This window comes from Chiloscyllium punctatum, chromosome 6, assembly GCF_047496795.1.
Source record: "Chiloscyllium punctatum isolate Juve2018m chromosome 6, sChiPun1.3, whole genome shotgun sequence".
NCBI lineage: Eukaryota > Metazoa > Chordata > Chondrichthyes > Orectolobiformes > Hemiscylliidae > Chiloscyllium > Chiloscyllium punctatum.
Genome location: NC_092744.1, coordinates 59706750 through 59730107, shown reverse-complemented (window position 1 = coordinate 59730107; position 23358 = coordinate 59706750). Strand labels below are relative to the sequence as shown.

At 37.9% G+C, this 23358-nt stretch overlaps 1 protein-coding gene across 1 annotated transcript in view; it reads left to right on the top strand.

Moving 5' to 3' along the window:
- Nucleotides 1-23358, top strand: part of rsrc1 (arginine/serine-rich coiled-coil 1) — a 503072-nt gene that overhangs the window by 284983 nt on the left and 194731 nt on the right. Inside the window, exon 6 of the mRNA XM_072572745.1 lies at nt 3220-3271. Coding sequence (XP_072428846.1) covers nt 3220-3271 — 52 coding nt within the window. The remainder of the gene's footprint in view (nt 1-3219; nt 3272-23358) is intronic.

Sequence of the window (23358 nt, the reverse complement as noted above, 5' to 3'; positions counted from 1 at the left end):
CAGTCCAGTGTAAGCACCCTTTTTAAGGCTGTGATAAATCTTAATTGCTGCCAGACAACTTGCCTGTCACTTTGCTTACACACACATAGAATGTTTGTAGACATATAGATTTTCGCCATTGTTGGAGATTTTTTAAAAAATTACTTTTTCTTTCACTGTATTCTCTACCTTAATCCTGTATTTCTACCTCTCTCCTTTTCTTTGATTTCTGTACCTGATTCAACATTAACTTTATAATTGTAATACATTTTTGGATTCGGATTCTACTACATGAACCTGAATCTATCAATTAAGTAGAACTTTAATTGTTTCAGGAGCTACTTACCAACTTACACTCTTTACATGCATCCCAGATGTTCTGAAGAATATGTAGCATTATTTGGGGCTTGAAAATCAACTTTCAGTACAAAAGGTGAAGAAATTGGATGACTAATGGTTTGTTTCTATAGTAATTTCTAGTCCAATTGACTGATCAGCTTTGAAAGTTCAGCTCTGTTCACTTGTTTCCACATGGTTTGCAGTAAGTTTTAGGCATAGTTTTCATTGCGTGTCTTCTTCACATGCCAACTGTAAATGACTTGTTTACATGCGTGCCACATGAAAACGATTTGACCAAAGCCAAAAAGGCTTTGAAAAAAAAATGTAAAATCTGTTTCATTTAATTTGTGTTATCCAGCATATTCATACATATCTTAGCATTTCCCAAGTTAATTACAAAGATCAGGGTAGCTTAAACCTATTACTCTTGAGAAATAGTGAAGAATTCTATTATTTTTCTACTGATGTAAATTATATTTTGAAAGAGACGTAAGTGCATCTAATGCCCCATTGTTGTCTTGAAGCAATGGTTGATGATGGAGTGGTTTGTGATGTCATTGTAGTGAGCTTGCCTCTGAACAGGAAGCTCCAGAATTAGATGTTGCAGAAATGTGCATTGTAACATGGCCGGCAAGTTGGTTATCAATCTGCGATCAATCTTATCAATTGTTCTGCTTCGCCTATGAGAGGAGGTAAGCGCAGGAGAGTCTCCCAATGTGGAATGGCACTTCTCAAGCTGCAGCCTCTAGTGACAAGCTAAGGACCTGTTTCAGGAAAAATGTCCATGGGAATGGACATAAATACATACTTTGTCTGCTTCCTACGCTATAGTTGTGAGAAAAGACAAAGTATTTTTATGTATACTGCTGATTGAGCTGGTGGTATATCTTACTTGATTTTGAGAGGGTAGGGTCCATTGTAAGTTATTCAATGAGTTATTCATTTATCCTTAAATCATTAGTGCAAAAGCAATCTGGTCTTCACATTACTGTTTGTCAGAACTTGCTTTACACAATTGGTGATCTCCATTTCTTAGTTGTGACAGTGACTGCTGTGAGAGCACTTAATTAGCTGTCAAGTGGTTTGGGATGTTCTGAGATTATGTAAAGGTACAGTATTAATATGTCTTTGCTCAAAATGTGTTTATTAGGACCAAGTCTCACCACCGTTTCAAATGTTACCTGATTTCAGTTAGATGGGATGTGACTATTGCAGGCTGGGCCAGCGTTTTTTGCCTATCTACCTTTGAAAAGGTTAGTAAGCTGTCTTCCTTAACTGCTGCAGTTCATTTTATGAAGCTCGATCCACTAAACCATTAGGGAAGGGGTTCCAGGACTTTGGCGCAACCATACTGAAGGAACAGTAATGTATTTCCAAGTCAAGATGGTGAGTTGCGTGGAGGAGAACCCACAGCTGGTTATATTCCTATGTATCTGCTACTGTTTTCCTTCCAGGTGATAGTGTTGTGGGTTTGGAAAGTGCTGTCAATGGAGCCTTGGTGAAGTTTTTCAGTGTGTCTTGTAAATTGAGCACATTGCTGCTACTGAGAATTGGTTATGGAGGGAATGAATGTTTCTGAATGTGGTGATGCTTTGTCCAGGATGTGCCCAGTATTTTGAGTGTTTTTAGACCTGCATTCATCCAAGCAAGTGCGGAGAATTCCATCGCAATTCTGAGTTGTGCTTTGTAAATGATGAACTTGCTTCAGGAAGTTAGAAAGTGAAGGATTCTGAGCCTCAACAATTCAGGTTTGAGAACAGATGCCCTTGAGAAGCTAATTAATGCCTTAACTACACTTGGTTAGAAGCGATATGATCTAGCTTGAATGTGAAAGCTCTTGTTTTCGAATAGTCAGTTAGTCTTGCCTCCAGAACAATCATTAAGAAATGGCAGTTGTGACAAGTTAGCAAAAGACTGGATGTGTATCCTTACAAGGATCCAGTGTTTATAGAAGCTGAGGGAAAGGGAAAAATTGCATAAACAGAAGCATATCATTATGCTGTGTTGGAAAGCTTTTCTGTAAAGTACCTGAAACACTTACAGTATACATTTTGATGCTTTTAACATTACCTCCATAATGTTTCTATATTCTCAGAGTTGTCTTAGCAAAACTATTATACCAAGTTGTGTATGTACTTGCATCTCACAAAGTTACAGAAAGTGTAATTTCAATAATACTTGAAACTGTAGTGTTAAATCTGAGGATTTGCATGGGGGAGGAGGAGGCTGATGCCTTTGAAGGATTATGCAAATATGAACATTCCTTTGCTGAATGGAATTGCAAGAAGCTATGGTGGCACATGTGTATGAACTGACTATGCAAATCCTTAAATAATCTAATGATTTCAAACTACAAAGAATTAAAGCAAACTTAATATCTTTTTCATTTGTTCGAACTTTGTTCTCATGGATGCAGCACCCAAGTGGGCACGTGAAAATGTATTATTTTTAGTTTTGGATTTATGGGATATGCATATTGTGCAAGATGTTGGCCACAGTACAGTTAATTATGTTTTTATATATTGTCTTACATATCTCTTAGATATTAAAACAGTATTGTTAAAATCAGGTATACCTTAAGTACTGTTTTGTAGAAGTTTTAAACGTGTAACTGGAAACCTAGTTTTCAGTTATGTGAAGAGTTTTAACTAGGATGTTTAGTGTTGGCTGGTGAATGTTATTCAATTTTATGGTTGATACTATTCCACTCTAAAATGTAAGTGAGGGTGTTTCACCAATCATTTAAACTATTTCCCTGAGTGCTAAATCTTTTTGATTACCCAAAGAATTGTCATGCACATTTGTTCTTTTATTTCTTGATGAATGGAAATCCTTTGGACAATGTCATCATTAAACAGAGATCCATTATTTTGATGTGTGTTTGTCTTTGTTGTTTTGCAGTCTCCTGCGGAACAAGCCAAAGCAAGATTACAGTTGGTCCTCCAGGCTGCTGGTAGGTGATGGTATTGAAGTACTTATTGGTTTCTATTCCTGATGTATCATACATGATATGAAACCATCAGAGACTGAATTTCCTTCACATATTTGTGTAAATGTTTTCAGGAGATGGTTTACATTTTCATTCGGTATGTATTTCTTAGTCGGATAAATAAGCTTTGCCTCACAAAAAATAACGTAATATATTATTTTGTAAAAGCTATTCGTCCCAGATATTTGGCTTGCTGGAACTATGTTCTGAAATTGGTTATTAAGTGATATGAGAAATATCTTTCTTTGGTGGTAAGTTTCATTTTTATATGCTTGCCAAGTTATTGTAACTTTTTTGTAAGTTAAAGTTCAAACAATGTTTGTATAAGTGGAGGGTTCCTGTGGTGCAGTGGTGATATCCCTACCTTTGGGCCAGAACATCTGGGTTCAAGTCTGACATTCCCTCTATGTGTGTCATAAGATGTCTGAACAAATTGTGTAAAAATATTATACTGTATAAGCTCTAAATTTAAAATATGCATTGACTTATAAAAGATGCATTAATGTGATATGTTTTAGCAACATATTCCCCTTTCCCTGATTCAGAAGTGTTTTTACTATTTGCATGTGAGTGTCTCAGAAATGCTTTGAAATTATTATCTATTAAAAAAAAATCAGTATTCTTGAAGCATAAGTAAAACTGTCACATCCTGTTTGGTTTTTATTGCAACAGTCAAGAACTTGTAGTTTGCTACTGTAGTATGTGGACAAATATTTTGTTGCACTACTTCTCATATTTTGGTGAAAACAAACTTCTGTTACTGGTATTCTTTAAAGATATGGCAATTTGAACTTGACTTGTGAGTGTGTAGGGTTACATACAGTAAGGTTGAAGAAAGAGTCTAACTGTAGAGTAGGAGCTGGCTCTATTTGCAAGACAGTCACTAGATCACTGCAGGCTGGAGTTGCACCTTGGGGCCCTGTAGAATTGCAGATGCAGCTGACACCATGAACATTTTCTGGAAATTGAAGATTTTGAGGAACTTGCACTTCCAAGTTATTTTTACTTTTTGCAACTTAAAATTCAGACAACACCTGGAACCCTTTGAAGAAGAACACTCTTAGCTTCCATTAATAGTTTCCATGAGAAGTTAGATTAAAAATCCAATGTGCCTTTTCAGTAGCTATTAAGCTGACCCTAAACCTAACACACGCACACATACACGAGCACCACATATAGACTTTTCACAAAACTCCTATATCCCCAGTCCTCTGCCAAACGCCCTCCACCTCTCAGAGCAGACCTCCCAATGCAGCACAACTCCATCTTTTCTCCATCCCTCCTCTGGGAGCTGAGAACTCCTTCCCTCCACTTGCCTGAACCCCCATTGGCCCAAAGGTTTCATCACTGCCAGTCTGAACCCATAGCTCCTTACCACCCCTAAACAATGCTAGTTCACCTGGCTCCTGAAAGCAACTGTCACCTCACATTTACCTTCCAAACTTAGTCTTTCACAGTAACTAAGGAAATCTATTGTTGTGCTGCTGGACATTTAAATCTCAGAACATGGCACACTAACTTTGCAAAAAGATGCATAGTTGATTTCCTCTTGCTATCCTATGCTATGGGGGAATTGTGTTAATTTTAGTGATGCTCCACTTTTTTGAAGGAGCCTGGATCAGATTGCCTGGCCAGAAATATGGAGCTCAAGAACTAATGAAAAAAGATAGGAACAGAATCGCAACCGGATTGCGATTGTCACTCCGTGGACTATTTGAGTCATTGTATACAAAGGTGCATTTTATTTCAGTTAATAAACATTGGAGACCACCATGCAAATGTATTGTGTAGATGTAGTAACCTGAATTTTCAGCAGATTTATATCAAAACAATTGTATTATCAAGGCTTAATGCACCCTTAGCTTTTCTGCTGAGTACAAATTACTTGAATATGTTATATTTGGTGTAACTTGCCTTGAAATTTTCTGGCATTTACTTATATTAATCCAAGACCCGTACAAAACGCCAACTCGCATGAATTCCTTGAAATTCCAGTTCTATCGGTAAGGGTGTGCCAAAAATTTATGGTTACTTTTGTTCTCATTAGGTCATTAATTGTACTTTCTATATTGTGTGATGCATCTTTATGCCACTAGAATGATTTGCACGAAAATCAGAAAACCTCGTACCCCTGCTTACTGTGTGTCAATAATGTACATGAAGCACAATTTTTCATGCCGAAGGTGGGATATAGTGTCTGTTTGGTGCTGCCTTTGGATTGAGAGTGGTCATAACATTTGCACATTTTACATGTTCCTTTATTCCTTCTGGCATACATTAATGAGATTCTCAGAAAATTATGACCAGGTTGGTTTGGTCACCTCTCGGCTAATCAATGTAACTTTTTATGAAACTTTTGAATGCCAGTATATAGATACTCCTTTGCAAAAAACAATTCACAAATCCTTTTTGTTCTGTTTCTTTTGTTTTTACTTTTGCTTGATAAGAAAATTACCAGTGTGGTATGTTTAACGTAGAAAAGTATTAAGAAAGATTTACATGCCACGTCTCCTGAATTTTTAATTTTGTTAAACCAGGTACTTTCTAGATTACATATGAAAACAAGTAGTGAATTCCAATCTTGGCATCATTTTGGGTGACTATCTTGAGTGCTTACTTTGTGTTTCTCTGATGATGTAAAAGCAGTTAAACTCACAAATTTATTAATTTGATTCTGTCAAATTTGTGTGTTGCGTTTTCTGTATTTCATGGCATAAGATATTGTATCACATATATCTGTAAGGAAAATAAGGTACTAATCATCAGAGGCCATAGTAAGCAGGAGAAAATTTCATCATGCCCCAACAATGTTTTTGTGTACCATGGTGCCAACTACTGACAGGAACATTCTCTAACTCCCTTTGCAGCAGGGAATTAGCTCTGACTAAATGAGGCACTAACTTGTTGTAAGAACAACAAAGGGAAAACTTAATTCGTGTCAGCCTTTGTTCGGTTAGCTCAGTTGGATGTATAGCCAGTAAGTGATGCCTACAGTGCAGGTTTAATTCCTGAGCTGGCAGAGGTAACCATGAAGAACTTTGCTTCTCCGTCTTTCTCCTCGCCTGAGGTGTGGTGATTCTTGAGTTAAGCCACCACCAGTTGTCTGTTTCTAATGAGAGAGCAATACTATGGTCTTGTAGGGCTAAAGCAGCTTTCACCTATTATCATACTAGTGTTATATATCTTCCATGGCTTCCTGCAATTTTCAAAGCAATTAAAAACTTAAAAGTTTAAAATTCACCAAAGACCAAAATTAGTTCTGGTCCCAACAATATGCATTGCTTGCCCCTGAATATAACAAGATCCTGACTCTTGTATAAAACCAGCAACAATGTCGTGCAGTCTTTGAGTGAAAAATCCAGGATGTTGTTTTCTGAGTGTTCCATGCACCTTGATAATCCAGCTGAAAAATGTGTTGCTGGAAAAGCGCAGCAGGTCAGGCAGCATCCAAGGAGCAGGAGAATCGACGTTTCGGGCATAAGCCCTTCTTCAGGAATGAGGAAGGTGTGCCAAGCAGGCTAAGATAAAAGGTGGGGAGGAGGGATTTGGGGGAGGGGCTTGGGAATGCGATAGGTGGAAATGGTTAAGGTGAGGGTGATAGGCCGAAGCGGCTGTGGGGGCGGAGAGGTCGGGAAGAAGATTTTGAAGAAGCTCTCTTCCTCCCTCTACAAGGATTTCAGTGAGTCCCCCTCTCACTGCACCCCCTAGGTCGTCATCTCTGCCCTGAAGCAACACCTGCTGCGCTTTTCCAGCAACACATTTTTCACCTTTGATCTCCAGCATCTGCAGTCCTCTCTTTCTCCACCTTGATAATCCAATAAGGAAAGGAAAGGATTTGTCTGTAAATCATGCCCTTTACAATCTCAGCAAAAGCTAAGGTGCTTTACAGCCAATTACAAATTTTTGATGTGGAGTAACCACCATATTTTAGGAAAAGGTGGCAATCACCTTGGAGCAAGATCCCATAATAACTAGATAATCTATTCATTTTTGGCGATGTTAATTGAGGGATAAAAATTAATCAGCGCACCAGAAGAACTCTTCAGATAGTACAATGGGATCTTGTACATCTAGTTGAGTTTGAATCAGTATCTAAGTTTTTCATTTAAAAGATGATACTTCCAGTAATACATCACTTCTCTAGGGCTGCATGAAGTGTCAGCCTGGACTGTATGCAGTCTTTAGGATGCCCTTGAGCCCACATCCTTCTGACTCATAAACAAGTTGAGGGTGGTGAATCTGTGGAACTCATTGCCACAGAAAGCTGTGAAGGCCAAGTCATCGAGTGTATTTAAAATAGATTCTTGATAGTAGGATGTCAAGTGTTACAAGAGAAAGGCAGGAGAATGGGGTTGACAATCACATCAGCTATGATTGAATGGCAGACCAGACTCCATGGGCTGAATTGCCTAATTTTGTTCCTGTATCTTATGGTCTAAGATCAAGAACTAGAGGGTGTATGCTTGTTAACTAGCAAGACAAACAACAACAAGATGAGGGAACCTATTTCATGTAACATGTAGTTAAGATTAATGCACGTTCTGAGGATATGGTGAAGGTAAGTTTAATTGAAGCTTTAAAATGGGAATCTGATCATTATCTGAAAAAGGAAAAAATACTGGACTATGAGGAAAAAGCAGCAAGGAATGGCATGAAATGAATTGCTCCTTTGGAGGCCAACATGGACACAACTGGTCAAGGACCTCGTACTGTGCTGTAGTTGTTCTGTGATTCTATATTTATATATCTGGTTACATTGAGTGTTTGTATTTCTATAGTTCTCCAGTTATTGTCTCAAGGCAAAGCTTTCAAGATCCTGATGTTAGATAACAGCATTGAACAATGGTTCATGCCAAAGTCCTCTTGAAGGTGCCTCAGGGATATTGAGGATCAGGCTACCTTACTTTGAGCATGTTCCCTGAGAGCTCATCTGATCCTTGTCTGGTAGCTTGTTTTCTTCAGAGTCAAAGGTCAACAACACCAGGTTATAGTCTAGCAGATTTATTTGAAAGCCCAAGCTTTTGGAGCCTCACTCCTCCTGTAGGTGCTGGTTACCTGTTGGACTATAGCCTCGTGTCGTGTGATTTTTGACCTTGTCCAACCCAGTCCAACACTGGCACCTCCACATCTTGTTTTCTTCAGGTTGGGGTGTCTCTTTTCTTACGTATTGCTGATGTATGTTATCAAATAGCTAAGTGGTGGAGGTTAGAACCGGACTCAATCTTTAAGTGCTGTCTATTGCATTTATTTGTAAAGATTACAGCAATGCACTTCTGAACCTAACAACCAAATTTTCAATCTCTTGCTACATTTTGGAGAACAAAGTAATCTCCAACTAACAACTTCACCATTTGCTCCCAAAAGACTTCTTGATAATCAGGATCAAGACAGTTACTAGGGAGCAATTTTATTTACCTCACTGTCATATGTTTTATGCATAATTTGGCATTGATTATGTATCCCTTTCAAGGCAGATCTTTAAGCAAAACATGATTCGGACATTGACTGCAATCAATGCTACCACAACAAATGGTTTCTTCTTTTCTGGTGTGCAGAAAAGTTTAGATGAAATGCTGACCCACTAGTAAAGAAATATGGTGTAACACTGATTGAAGAGTCTTGCGTATTTTCAAAGACATTCCCAATTTTCAAGTAAGTGGGCATACACAAGTAGCTTCATCATCAGTAACAGGCCCAGAGTGGCTGGGTATAGTGACTTCAGCATTGGCAATGATGTGTACTATCCTCTCAGCCACATGGGTAACGTGGCAGTAATTTACTGTGTAATCATTTGCTGATTTGATGACACTGGAAATCAGAAATTTCATGGTATTGACATGGCTGCAAAGGAGAAAGAGGATCAATGTGCATATCACGGGATTATTGGCAGCTGCATACAAAATGGCAAGTACTTGGGAGGTACTATTCTCTGGCTGTGTACTAATGTTTTCCAATCTCTTTTGGACATGCTGAGACCTCATCCTGGGCTCAGCATGTTTTTCACTCTTTTTGTGTGTTTGCTTCTTGCACTACCTGTCCCACTGTGTTCGTGCTGCCATTAATACCAAGAAAAAGATAATTAATTATACATGAATACATGGCCGCTTGGGTGGCATGCGATTGGTAATCTGACACTGTAGTTTAGCCCACTGCAAACCACAAGGAGTTAATTACTTCAAGAAGGAGAAAATAATGCGTAAAAAATGTGAACCACCTCATTAACATGCATACTTCTTGTTCCTCCTTTATAAATTGCAGCTAATTTTCTGTCACCTTCATAGTGATTTCTGTTGCCTTGGTATTATCTTAGAAAGCTGAATGTGCACAGTAATTTTGCAAAAAAAAATCAATGCATTAGTTTTATTTATACATGTTAAGGATACTATCGATGTTAACTACAAAAGCAACTGAAAGAAAAATGTTTGAATTGAAATATGGTATCTGATTGAATGCAATTTTTGTTGACTAATCTGGCTGAACTTGCAATGTATGCATGCTTTTGTCTCAGTTCTTCATTCCACCATCAAAGGAAAAAAAAACTTATTAGTAAAGCAATGGAACAGCATTGTGGTCATGCCTTAAATTGTATATACAACTTGCAGTACTTTTAATCTATTTTGAAGTGTATAATTACAAAATAGATGTGGCGGTTGTGAGCTGAATGGTACAATTTGTTTAATTTGCATGGAACTGTCAGCATTTATTTCTTAACCTAACTCTCCAAAATATGATAAAGCTACTATGGGTTATATATCATCCTAATCCTGAATCTGAGAGATTCAAATGAAATATATAATGTGTGGCATCTTATTTTTAAAGTGAAAAATTGAAGGAGATAATAGATCACATACACTCTTAAGTAGGAAACAGGAACCTGTTTCAGTTGGGGAAAAAAATAATTGGTATTTGAATTTCCCTTTTGTGACCTTAATTTAAGCATTCTGGATTACAAATTCAGCCACACAAACATTGACTATTTAGTTCTTCTCTGAAGATAGAAGGGCACAAAAGTTCTTTCAGCAAATGTCATTAATGCCCAAGGGATAATTAGGTATTTACAGTGATCATTTTCTGCATTGTGTTTCATAGCTATTTTGTTTAAAACAGTTCAAAATTTACTGAAAACCAGCGTCTAGTGGTATTTCTTCAAATCTTGAATTTATGAAGCAATTTAATTTTGATCCAAATTGTGCATTGATGGCACAGTAAATAAAGATAATTGCTATATGTATTATTAAAATGCCCTGACTTACAAAGATACTAAAGAAATGTTACATAATGTATTGAATTTTTGGTTTCATTGTAAAATGCAGATTTATTTAACAATAAGTAGAAGTTAATGAGAACCATGTTATTACTTGGAAGCAAACATTGGGAATCTTATTTTAAGGATACGTTTGCTTAGATACATTAAATCCAATTGGAAATTGCTAATGGCAAATATTTGAATCGCAGGAGCAATTTGCACTGTGCTATTTTACTGGCATAATTTAATGGGATCCAATCGAAACAGTAAAGTTACGTTAATTGAATCTGGTTAGCTTGGTGTTTATATCGTACATCGCAACTGACATAATAGGAATTGTGTTATTGTTTACGTTTTTGCATAATCACCTACTAATATGGGGGCATTCAGTAGGTGCAGCCTCGAGAAGCTCGTTTCTCAGATGAGTCTTTAATAAGATCAAAGGCCATAATAGGGTATGTCATTGGCACATAGAAGCAATCGATGTATTTTTATGGTTGAATCGAAAACAGTTACGTGTTCAGGTTGGAGTGGAGTTCTCATTCTGTGGAGTGAGATGTGCAGCTTTGATGTACGCAAGCCTGCTCTACATGTGGCTAATTTTTAATGTCACTTTGTCATCAGAGCAAAATACAGGATCTGCACTGCACCAGATCAAACTCAAAGCATAAATGACGCTGCCTCCTAGATTTAATGTACACAGGATCAGATTGTTATTTGATGACTTCGGTTTAGCTACTTTTGCATCAGCGTCTATCTGAAACTGGTTTCTATCACTGAAGCAATGGTAGTATAATTGCATCCTTAATTAATAGAGACAACTGGGAGAAGTTTTCTTGTCATTACAGAGTTTTTTTTCTTTATGGTGTATGAGATCACTGTTGCATTTAAAAAAAAATTCTACTTGATGGAAAAAATGGCAAGCATTATTTATTTTTATGATTAATGTTCACTTTTTGAGGAGAGATGTCTTATATTTACAGTAGTCATTTGAAACATGAGCAGCAAACCAAGCAAGTATTTTTTTTTCCTTGAAATATATTTACTTGTACTAAGAACCAGATGTTTTATTTACATAGTGCCTTTCCCTATTTCTGGTTGCCTGAAGTATTTCACAATGAACAGATATTTTTTGAATGTTGTCACTTGCAGACGAACACAACAGCAAATTGCACAAAGTAGGTTTCCACAAGTAAAAAGTGAGATAAGTGGACAGTAAATCAATATTTAGTAGTCGTGGTCAAGTAAAACATTGTTGGTCGTGCACTGACTGAATTTTCTGCTCTTGTCAAATAGCATCATGAGAACTTCTCAATTCACCTTAATTTATTTGTTGGTATGGGCATTATTTTTTGTTGGATTTTAAGATTCTGCTATTTAGTATCAGAGTGGAGTCACGTATAGGTCGGGTGGGTCAGATTTTTGATCCGACTTTCATAATCTTTTGCTAGTGCTAATTCAAAAGTTTCAAGTTGCATCAAATTCAATTTCTTAATTTGCTATGGCATTTACAACTTTTGGGTTGCTGATTTAGTATGATCACTTAAGATTAATCTAAGAGTTATCCAGGCAATCCAGCTGCCCTTCAGAACTGCACGGAAGTGACTGTTTTAGCAAAGGATGATTTACTCAAAACTTACTTGTGGAGAGGATGGTGGTGGATGGTTAGAATATGCAATATTTTGACCAGCTGGAATTGCTAACATTGAACCAAATTGACACTTTACCTGCAAGCTCATTATGGTTTATGTTGTGTAACCATATGAGACCAGATGATCAACCAACAACTAATATGAGAAAAGTTATCATCTTGGTTTCCCAATACTGACGTGTTTCTGATGTATTTAAATAATTCTGTTGTTATTGTTGATCATGTTAAGGCTGTTGATTTTATGTTGAGTTATCACCTTCATATCTATTACTGATTAGACAAAGTAAGATGCAGCCCCATGTCTAGTATCTTCAACTATTAGCAACTTTTCTACTGTTGGAATTTTACTTTGGATCTGGACTTAATGTGGTGTGAAATATTGATCATAGATGTCTCATAGCTAGTGGAAATCAATTTTCTGTAAACTTTGTTGTTTATCATACAAACGACATTCAGGTGCAGTGTTCAACATTTTTGTTGTGTGTGTGAGTGATTTAAATAGCATGAATGGGATAACATCACGAACCTTCCTGAACAAGCATAAATCAGAAACTCCATGAAGTGTTAAATGACCTCTAACCTGCATTAGTGACACTTCCAGTCTCTACCTGTGTTCCCTTGGCAGTAGCCATAGTAACAGCAACAAACCAATATAAAGAAAAAGGGTAAGAATACATGACATAAATATAAAACTAAAATATAATGACATGAAAAAGGGTTAATTAATGAATGAAGACAAGAGCACGTCAAATTGTACTAGACTTCTGAAACCTCGAACAAAGTCTGACCACACATGATATAACCTTGAATTTCAACTTTCCCATTTTCTCAATCACACTTTAAAACGCCTCGAGAATGTTAACACCATTTATTACTTGGTGTCATTTTAGTGTGGTATCTGTAAAATGTATAATCTTTGATTATTATGCAGAATTTTCATTTCTAATTTGGAATTGGCTTTTTTTTAAACTTTGTGTCTCACAGAGCAGCATGCAACCAAATACTTTGAAAATGTTGTATCACAGGTCTTAACTTGTATTGCGCTTATTTGTTGTAGATGGTGAAAGTACACAGATAAAATGAATATATCAATTGGGTAATGCTACAGAACTTTATAGTTTCTGTTTGAGAAAATAACTACTGTTGCCAATCCAAGCTTTGTTTCCCTTATACTTTATAACAATCTGATTTGAAAATCATATAATTCCTTCACTTTGCCAATCATTCTTCTTTTGAAGGTAATACGATTCAGATTTTTGCCATACTTGTGCTCAGTAATGTAATATTCTGTATGTATACTGCAAATATTTTTCTACATTAGAATTCCAGTGATTTTTCCTGCTTTGTGTGTGAAAGGGTAGGATTTGAAACAAAGACCTGCAAAATTCTTAACCCTTTGCTGAAACTTATTTTTCTACACCATTGTTACAAATGAAAATAATTTTATATAACTGGAGCAGTATGAGTATGAATGTTGCTCATTTACATACACATTTTTTGCCTTCATTTACCTTTATTTCTCATTTTTGCTCAAAGGAGAATATGACTGAAAATCTGGCTTTTCCAAGCAGATGTTAAGCACATAGAAGTTGAATGTTAATGTTACAAAACTGATGCCATAAGCTGTAGAAAGCTGAGTTGCACATGGCTACTTGGACTTGGATCCTGTTTTGTGTCTCTGGAGAGGTTTAAAGCAGGGCCCTTTTCTAATGTCACACTATATGGACTCTCTCAAGTCAGTATGAAGCAGATCATCCCTCAGCTTAAAGCTCTTCAGCTTTTGTTATTAGACTCTGTAGACCTGTAATTAGGCCTCCTGGCAAGCCTTGCAGGGCAGTTAATGGTCATATGGGGTTTGTGACGGGCAGACTTTCTTTGTATAAATCTAGTGTAAAGATGTATTTATGGGTCACTTCCTGCCAGGTCCATGCTTTGTCCTTATGCCCCAATAGCTGACAGAGAGCAGGTTCCCTTGACCATGGACAGTTCAGTTTGCTGCTCAATATCTTCTTAGCTAATCCCAAGTGTAAACAGAGGATTTAGTGAAGCTTCTGTCACTTAAAACTGCCAAACCATGAGGGTGTTCAGTGATTTATTTCCTTGAATCCTTTGAAAAACTTTTCAAAGTCTCATATATTTCCTGAGTATTTATTATTCTAAGATGGAATTTAACTTAATTTTGGCATCTTTGAAATGCAGTTGGAGAAATCTGCAGTTAAATCACATTTTCAGTTCAGTATTTCACTGTCACACAAAACATGATCTTTCAGTTTAATTGAATGTTGAAATAAAAGGAACTCCCCAAGTAAGTGGCATATGTACGTTTATTTTATAGAACATTTTATTTATGGTTAATTCATTTGAGAAATGGAAAGTCGTCGGATTTTCCCTAATGCCTACACAGTAAATAAGAGCATTAAGCGATCTGAACTCTGCAGGAGTCTGAACTTCGAAATGGCCCTTGACAGATGTGGCAGAGGAGACCACATACATAGACTGTATCATTTTACTCTGGTGGAACTAATTGGATCACTCTTCACTTTCAGAGGCCTAGGCTTATTATAAGAACTGTTTTAAAAATAAAAGAGGATCCCATTCAGCCAATCTGTATGTGGGAAGATATGGAGAACAAAAAAATTACTGACAGGTGGCTACATATGTGAAACGTGTGAAAATCTGCCTTTTGGCAATATTCTAATTTCAGTATTAGTTGTGTTTGTGAAGAGTTCTCACTTGGCTATTTATAGTTTTCATTATATTTGTGACATTTGTTTAACGCATTTGTGCATAGTAGCATATCTAAACCAAACATGATCTCATGTGGCAAAATTTATACTCTGGCTTAAATCAGAAATGGCCAAATTGTTTTGCTTGCTGTAAGTTGTATTTTTCGCTAAATGTCTGGAAGGATGAAGTTGCAAGCATCGTCCAAAAATGTTAGTTAATTTTTATTCATCCCTGATGATTTCATTGTGATATATAGTGTTTCATCATATATTCCTTAAATTTCGATCTGGACTAACTAAATAAAAATATAGTGCCTGTCTCTAATAGACTAATCTGCTGCACATATTCTGCTGTGTATTAGGACAAGGTTAACCTCTTAAGTATACTCATTTGCCATGTAATATGGAGCATGTTCTTTGATGTGTGATATTCCACATGTAAAATAGTGGCTTAAAATACTTGATCCATAGTGTGGAAAAATGATTGTTAGGATGCCTGGTAGCCAAATATTATACTCCTGAAAATAATGAGAGTGCAAGAATGCATATTGTCTTGATTTGAGGCATGTTGTTATGTTCTAATGGTTCCATTATTCATTCATCAGAAAGGATATATAATAATAATTTTTCAATTAATGTTTTTGCTCTGGCAATAAGCTAAAAAATCACTTGTAAACTGAGTTATACAGAGTCTTGCACATAAACAAAAGCAAAATATATTAGCTATGAAGTCTGAAAAAAAAAAGGGTAACTTGGCAGCACTCAGCAGGCCAGACAGCATCTGTGGTGAGAAAAAAAACAGAAAGAATGTTTCCTCTTGATGATTTTCTATTAAAAGAGCAATGACCTGAAACATATAACCCCTTTATTTCCCCATATTTGCTGTCTCATCTGCAGAGTATTTATAGCATTTTTTCGTGTGAAAAAATTGCTGCAGTTTTCAATATGGATGACTTGGTGGCTCAGTGATTAGTACTGCTGCCCCACAGCACCAGGGACCTGGGTTCAATTCCAGCCTTAGGCAAGTGCAGACTCAGTGGCCTCTTTCCATATAGTAGGGATTCTATGATTCTTAAATTATTAAAAATAAATAACTTTCAAACTTTTTTTCTATTAGTTTATAGTTATGCAAAATGGTTTGAGAAAATAACTCTCCCTTCTCTGTATACTGAAGTTTTGTTATGTAAAATTGGGGCTTATGACATAGTGTTAACATTATTGCAGAAAATCAAAACTTATGATGTGGACAACATATTGGCATGTGTAGAAGATTAGTTAGCAAACAGTGACCTTAAATGAGTAATTTTCTCGCTGAAATTATTTAATGAGTAGTGTTCTGCAGGGATCAGTGCTGGCGCCTTAATCTTTTACAATTTATTAAAGTTACTTTGATGAAGGAACCGATATATGGTTGCAAAATTTGCTGATGCCATAAAGATAGGTAAGAAAGTGAAAAAGGCATAAAGGAAGCTACAAAGGGATATGGATAGATTATGTCAGTGGGTGAGGATCTGGCAGATGAAGAGTAAAGTGAGAAAACATGAAACCATTCATTTTTGTAGGAAAAATGTCAAAAAGCAGCATAATATCTAAATGATGAGAGATTGCAAGAGCCCTGTGATGCAGAGGGACCTCTGTCCTCGTGCATGATTTGCAAAATGTTAGTATCCAGGTAGAATGAGTCAGTGAGAAAATTAATAGAATAGTTTCATTTATTGTGGCCACAATTGAATATAGACTTAGGAAGGTTAGACGTTAATTCTCCATGGCACTAATGTGACCACATCTGGAGAACTGCATACAGTACTGGGTTTCCTTATTTAAAAAAGAATGCAAATGGATTGGAAGCAATTGAGGAAGGATAAACCGGGTTAATAATTGGAAAGAGTGTGTTGCCTTAAAAGGAAAGGTTGGATAGGCTGGCTTTATATCTGCTAGAGTTTAGAAGAGTAAGAGGCAATTTTATTGAAGCGAATAAGATCATGACCCTTCAGAAGAATGGAGAACCAGGGGTTCACCAAGACAGACATGGGTAGACTCTTTGTAAAGAAGGGGTGAAAGCTCATGAAGGCTTTATGGAGTTGAGTTACAAACAGATCACCTCTAATCTTAAATGGCAGAGCAGGCACATGGGGGACATTTCCTCTGCTGCTCTGAACTCATATGTTAATATCTGAGCTGTCTGACCTTGATAATGGAAGATGTTGGTGTTTCACACATACAGCAGGTAATGCTTTATCTTCTGTTTCCACCAACATTGAGGCAAATCTAGACTGGCTGGAGGAGAAAAATGCTTCAGGAAGGCAAATAACTCAGTCCCTTGCTGTGAAAGGTTCCAGATTTTACTCAGAGTATAATATCAACTGTTACTAAATTACTGGTCTCCACATACAACTTGTATTTAGAAGATCCTTGGTGTCCCAAATCAGGTATTAGTCTTGACTCAGCTTTAGAGTTCCTGCCCTGAATCAGAAAGTTGTGATTTCTCACTTCAGAGATTTGAACACATAATCAAGTGCAGTCATGAGGGAGTTGTACAATTGAAGGTGCTGCCTTTCATGCAAGGCATTAAGTGAAGGCCTCATCAGTTCTCTTGGAATGTAAATTATACCACAGCATCATCCGAAGAGTAAAAATAAATTTCTTCCAAAATCCAATCCATCATTTATCCTCCATACCATTACTAAAACTATACAACCTGATAATTTATTTAACTGATGTTGGAGAGCAGGCTTTATGAAAATTGTCTAGTATGTCTTGCTTATTATGACCATGATGACACCCCAAAAATATTCATGGGCAATGAAATATCTTGGGATGGGTTACAGTCACGAAAGGTGCTATAAAGTTGTATGTTTTTTTTTCTATTGAACTTAGCGCCAGTTCTGCACATATAGAAATGAACGTTTGTGCAAAAGTGAAGGTCAGGCTATCAACACAGCTGAAACAGGCAGAGGAGGATTTGAGGATTGTGTGTTAAATCTACTTTGATGCTGATTTCTGCAGTTCTTTCGTGCATTTTCTATTTCAACCTTGCCGACAGTGCAACATCACTCTGGACCTATGATCTTTATCTTTGCCTTTAGGTATTAACCACAGGAAATAATGTATTTTTCTCATTGAGAATCCCCATTAGCCGGATTGTGATTCTGAAAAAGGGCTGTGCAGGGAGGTCAGATTGAGGATGCTCCAGTAGGGTATCTCCAGCAGATGAAGACATGTCCCTCACAGATCGTCTCAACACCTTCGATGCTCGTTTTGAGCAGAATTTTGGTGGAGAGGTGACACCTTTTCTAACAAGTCCTGACGAACCTATCCCAACAGTCACTGCATCAGAGGTCAGATCAGTTTTCCTTCGTGTGAATCCAAAGAAAGCGATGGGACCAGACAGTACCAGGCTGTGCATTCGGAGCATGCGCAGATCAACTGGCAGAGGTCTTCTCGGACATCTTCAACCTCTACCTGCAGCAAGCCGCTGTTCCTGCCTGTTTCAAGAGGGCCAACATCATCCCGATGCCTAAGAAGGCTCATGCAGCATGTCTCAACGACTACCACCCATTGGCCCTAACTTCGTTGATCATGAAGTGCTTTGAAAGGCTGGTCATGGCATTAATCAACTCCAGCCTCTCCATTATTCTTGACCCACTCCAATTTGCCTATCGGACGAACAGATCCATGTCAGATGCCATATCACTTTAATCCTCTCTAGGACATCTTGACACCAAGAACAGCTACGTAAGAATCCTACTCGTGGATTACAGTGCAGTCTTCAACACTATTATCTCCTCGAGAATGATTACTAAACTTAGTGATCTTGGACTAAGCCCCACTCTCTGCAACTGGATCCTCACTCTCCTGACCCACAGGCCACAATTAGTGAAGATTGAGGACAATATTTCATCCTCATTAGCACTCAACAATGGACCCCCCCAGGGGTGAGTACTCAGTCCCCTACTGAACTCACTTTATACCATGACTGCATCGCCAAATAACAGACTAATGCCATTTACAAGTTCACTGATGACACCACCATAAGTCGGTCGAATCTCAGATGGTGACGAAACAGACTACAGACGGGAGGTGGAAGACCTGGAAAAATGATGCACTGAGAACAACCTAGCTCTCAATGCCTACAAAACCAAGGACTTTTGGCGGGATATCACTCTTGCCCTAACTCCCCCCGCCCACCACACGCACACGCACACGCACATTAACAGCACAGAGGTGGAATGAGTGGAGAGTGTCAAGCTCCTGGGAGTGGTCATCCACAACAAGCTTTCTTGGTCTCTTCATGTGGACGCACTGGTTACAAAGGCCAACAATGTCTCTTCTTCCTCAGGCAGCTGAGGAAATTTGGCATGATGGTGAATACCCTTGCCAAGTTTTATAGGTGTGCCATCGAGAGCATTCTGTCTGGATGTATGGCAACTGTACCATTCAAGATTGGAGACTGTTACACAGAGTGGTGAACTCGGCCCGGGCAATCACATAGACCAACCTTCCATCTAGAGAATCTATCTACCAGGCCCGCTGTCAATGAAAGGCCATGAGCATTCTGAAAGATGCATCCTACCCTGGCAATGTTTTTCTACAACCTCTACCATCGGGAGAAGGGACAGAAGCCTGAGCACAAGCACCAGCCGGCTTCATGACAGTTTCTACCCTACTGTTGTTAGAATTCTAAATGGACTCTCAAACGCTTAACATTCGCCTGTACCTGTGTTTTTGCTTTTGTTGCTGTTTACCCATTATTTACTATCTATGCTGCCTAACTACGTGATCTGCCTGTATTGCTCGCAAGCCATTGCTTTTCATTGTGCTTCGGTACATGTGACAATAAATTCAACTCATTTCAATTCAGTTAAATTCTGGCACCCACTTACAGGCATCCATGCTCCTATACTCCTTGTCAATCAGCAGTGCTAGAAAAAAAAACTGTATTTCTCTCAGGAGGCAAATCAAATGTGCTAACTGCTTGCTCAACCTCATCTTGCTTGACCTCTGCCCGAGGCACCATAGACCAACGTCAAAGACACAACAGCCTTCAACTGCTATGTCACTGACACCTTTCACGCTGCTTTAAGAGATAAATGTTACATCAGCCACCCAATTGTTCATGCAAGTAATTGAAGAATTGATGGCCAAAGCTCACCATTTAATAACCTTTGTAATGATGTGCAGTATCACCCTGAGATGTTGTTAAATTTTAAGGTGGAGCAAGATTTTCCCAGCATATAAATTGGAATTAACCACACCCACGTTGCCTGGCTTGCTGCATTTCAGAGTATCAAACGGAAACGGATTTTACTCCATCTAATATGTGATTGTAAGATAATGCATAAGAATGCTTGTTCACCATAAAAATCTTGTGAAGTGTTCTTTTTGCAGTTTCTGCAAATAACAACATCCTTAGGCTGTTTGAAGAATATCATGAAGAGGTTGTTGTATTCACCCTGTGCATTGAATTGTTGGGGCAACTTTCACTTTGGGTGGATGCTGTTGTTGTTTGTCCACAGTCCCTGAAGAGTCCAAGCTATATTGAAGGATTGGCCTCATTTCCGTGATCCTAGAAAGCAATGAGTTCCTCTTGAATGTGTGCGATTTATTCATTAGTCAAGTTGGGCAAAAATTCTGGTGGCTTCGTTGAGGGACTTCATTAGCAAAATTTTGCAGAGGCAAAAGGCATATTCCTGCTTTTGTTCCCCTGAAGACTTATTGAAAACAACCCAGGAATGTATCACGTTTTAGAGTGGTTATATTTAGTGAACTAGTTGCCCACTACCAATAATCAGAACAGAAATTTGCTGCAAATGCTCTGCAGGTTGGACAGCAGAAACAGAGTGAACAGAACTGATGAAAGATGAGTGACTTGAAACATTAATCCCAGTTTACTCCATCTGCAGTGAAGAAAGTTATCTAAGATTACAAAGAGATCTTGATCGATTGGGTCAGTGGGCCAAGGAGTGGCAGTTGGAGGTTAATTTGAATAAATGCGAAATATTGTATTTTGGCGAAACAAACAAGGGCAGGACTTATGCAATTAATGGCAGGTCCTTGGGGTAGTCTGATAGAAGATAGTGACGTAGGGGTTCAGGTACATAATTCTTTGAAATTTGCAACATAGGTCAATAAGGTGATTAAGAATGCATTTACTGTGCTTGCCTTCATTGCTCAGACTTTTGTGTGTAGGAAGTGGAATGTCATGTTAGGGTTACATAGGATATTTGTGAGGCCTGTTCTGGAGTTCTGGCCATCCTGCTGTCGGAAGGATATTATTAAATTTGAGAACGTTCAAAACAGATTTACTAGGATGTTACTGGGAATGGAGGGTTTGAGTTATAAGGAGAGGCTGGATAGATTGCAATTTTTTTTCACTGGAGCGTAGGAGGTTGAGGAGTGACATTATAGAGGTTCATAAAATCATGAAGTACATAGATAAGGAAAATAGCAAGTGTCTTTTCCCTATGATCAGGGACTCCAAAACTAGGGGTATACTTTAATTGTAAAAGGAGAAAGTATTAAAAAAGACATGAGGGTCAACCTTTTTACACAGAGAGTGATTTGTGTGTGAAATGAACTGCCAGAGAAAGTGGTGAATGCAGGTGCAGTTCCAATATTTAAAAGAATTTTGGATAAGTTCATGAATAGGAAAGATTCAGATGGATGTGGGCCAAATGCAGGCAGGTGGGGCTAGTTTAGTATTGGAACATGATTGACGTAGACTAGTTGGACCACAGGGTCCGTTTCTATACTGTACGATTCTACAGATGCTGTCTGACCTGTTAAATATTTCCAGCATTTTTATCTTTCAGATCTCCAGCATCTACAGTATTTTGTTCTTGTGTGGCTCAGTGTGTATGACCGCACAGATCTCGCATCACAAAGGAAGACAATCACATCTTTTGAGATAGTTAGTTTCAGCTTAACCAAAGATTACCGTTTCAAGCAGATAATTATCTTTAGCTAAGGAAGACAGCTTGTTTCTTTGTCTGGTATTATAATTGATTCACAAGCATACACAGCAGCTCCAAAAGTTTTTATTTCCCTGTATTGCTTAGGTATATGGTTAATTTACAAAGATTATGGTTCCCTGGGTATTTTATATCATATTATTTGGTGATTCTTAAGAAGTTGTGATATCAAAGTACACCTTCACCAAGTTAAGCTTCAAGCTTTTTATACTGTTGGCTGATTGGAAATTCCACCTGCTTGCCATCCATGACACACACTATCAATTAAGAAGTGTATTATAATGGTTGGAAAAATAGCTAAAAGACCATTTCCAGGGATATATTTCACCCTTGTACTTTATTCTGTCAATGTTGTCTTGTAGGTAAGTTTTGCTTCTGTTACAGAAGGTGATGGATCTAAGTCTCCTGTAGAGACTTAAATACATATCTAAGTCTCCTGTAGAGACTTAAATACATATTCTTATTTAACATTTCAGTGCAAAGTGTCACTGAGGAGTGCAATGTCTACTTTTTTAGATCACAGGGCACTATTTGAAGAAGCGCAGGATTCTCCTCCATGTTCTTGGCCAATGTTAATTCCACAACATTGCTTCCAAAATATATTACACAAAAGCAAAATGCTGCAGATGCTGGGAATCTTAAGCATAAAAAATGCTGGAGAAACTCAAGGTCTTTTATGGAGGGAAAAGCAGAGTTAACATTTCAAGATTGGCAGAACAGTTCTGAAGAATAGTCATACTGAACTCGAAACGTTATCTCTGTCTCTCCACGAATATGGCCAAACCTGAGTTTCTCCAGCATTCTCTGTGTTAGAACATAGAACATTACAGCGCAGTACAGACCCTTCGACCCTCGATGTTTTCACGGGTAGGTGCAACAATCTGAGGCCTATCTAACCCATACTATTCCATTTTCATCCATATGTCTATCCAATGACCATTTAAGTTCCCTTAAAGTTGGCTAGTCTACTACTGTTGCAGTCAGGCCGTTCCACAACCCTATTACTCTCTGAGTAGAGAAACTACTTCTGACATCTATCCTATATCTGTCAGCCCTCAATTTAAAGCTATGTCCCCATGTACCAGCCATCACTATCCGAGGAAAAAGGCTCTCACTGTTCACCCTACCTAAGTCTCTGATTATCTTGTATATCTCAATTAAATCACCTCTCAACCTTCTCCTCTCCAGCGAAAACAGCTTCAAGTCCCTCAGCCTTTCCTCCACATCAAGCAACATCCTAGTAAATCTCCTCTGAACCCTTTCCAAAGTTTCCACATTCTTCCTATAACGCAGTGATCAGAACTGCATGCAATACTGCAAGTGCATCTGCACCAAAGTTTTGTCCAGCTGCAGCATGACCTCATGGCGCTGAAACACAAGCCCTTGACTAACAAAACCCATCACACTGTATGTCATCTTAACTAACGTATCAACCTGGGTGGCAACTTTCAGGGATC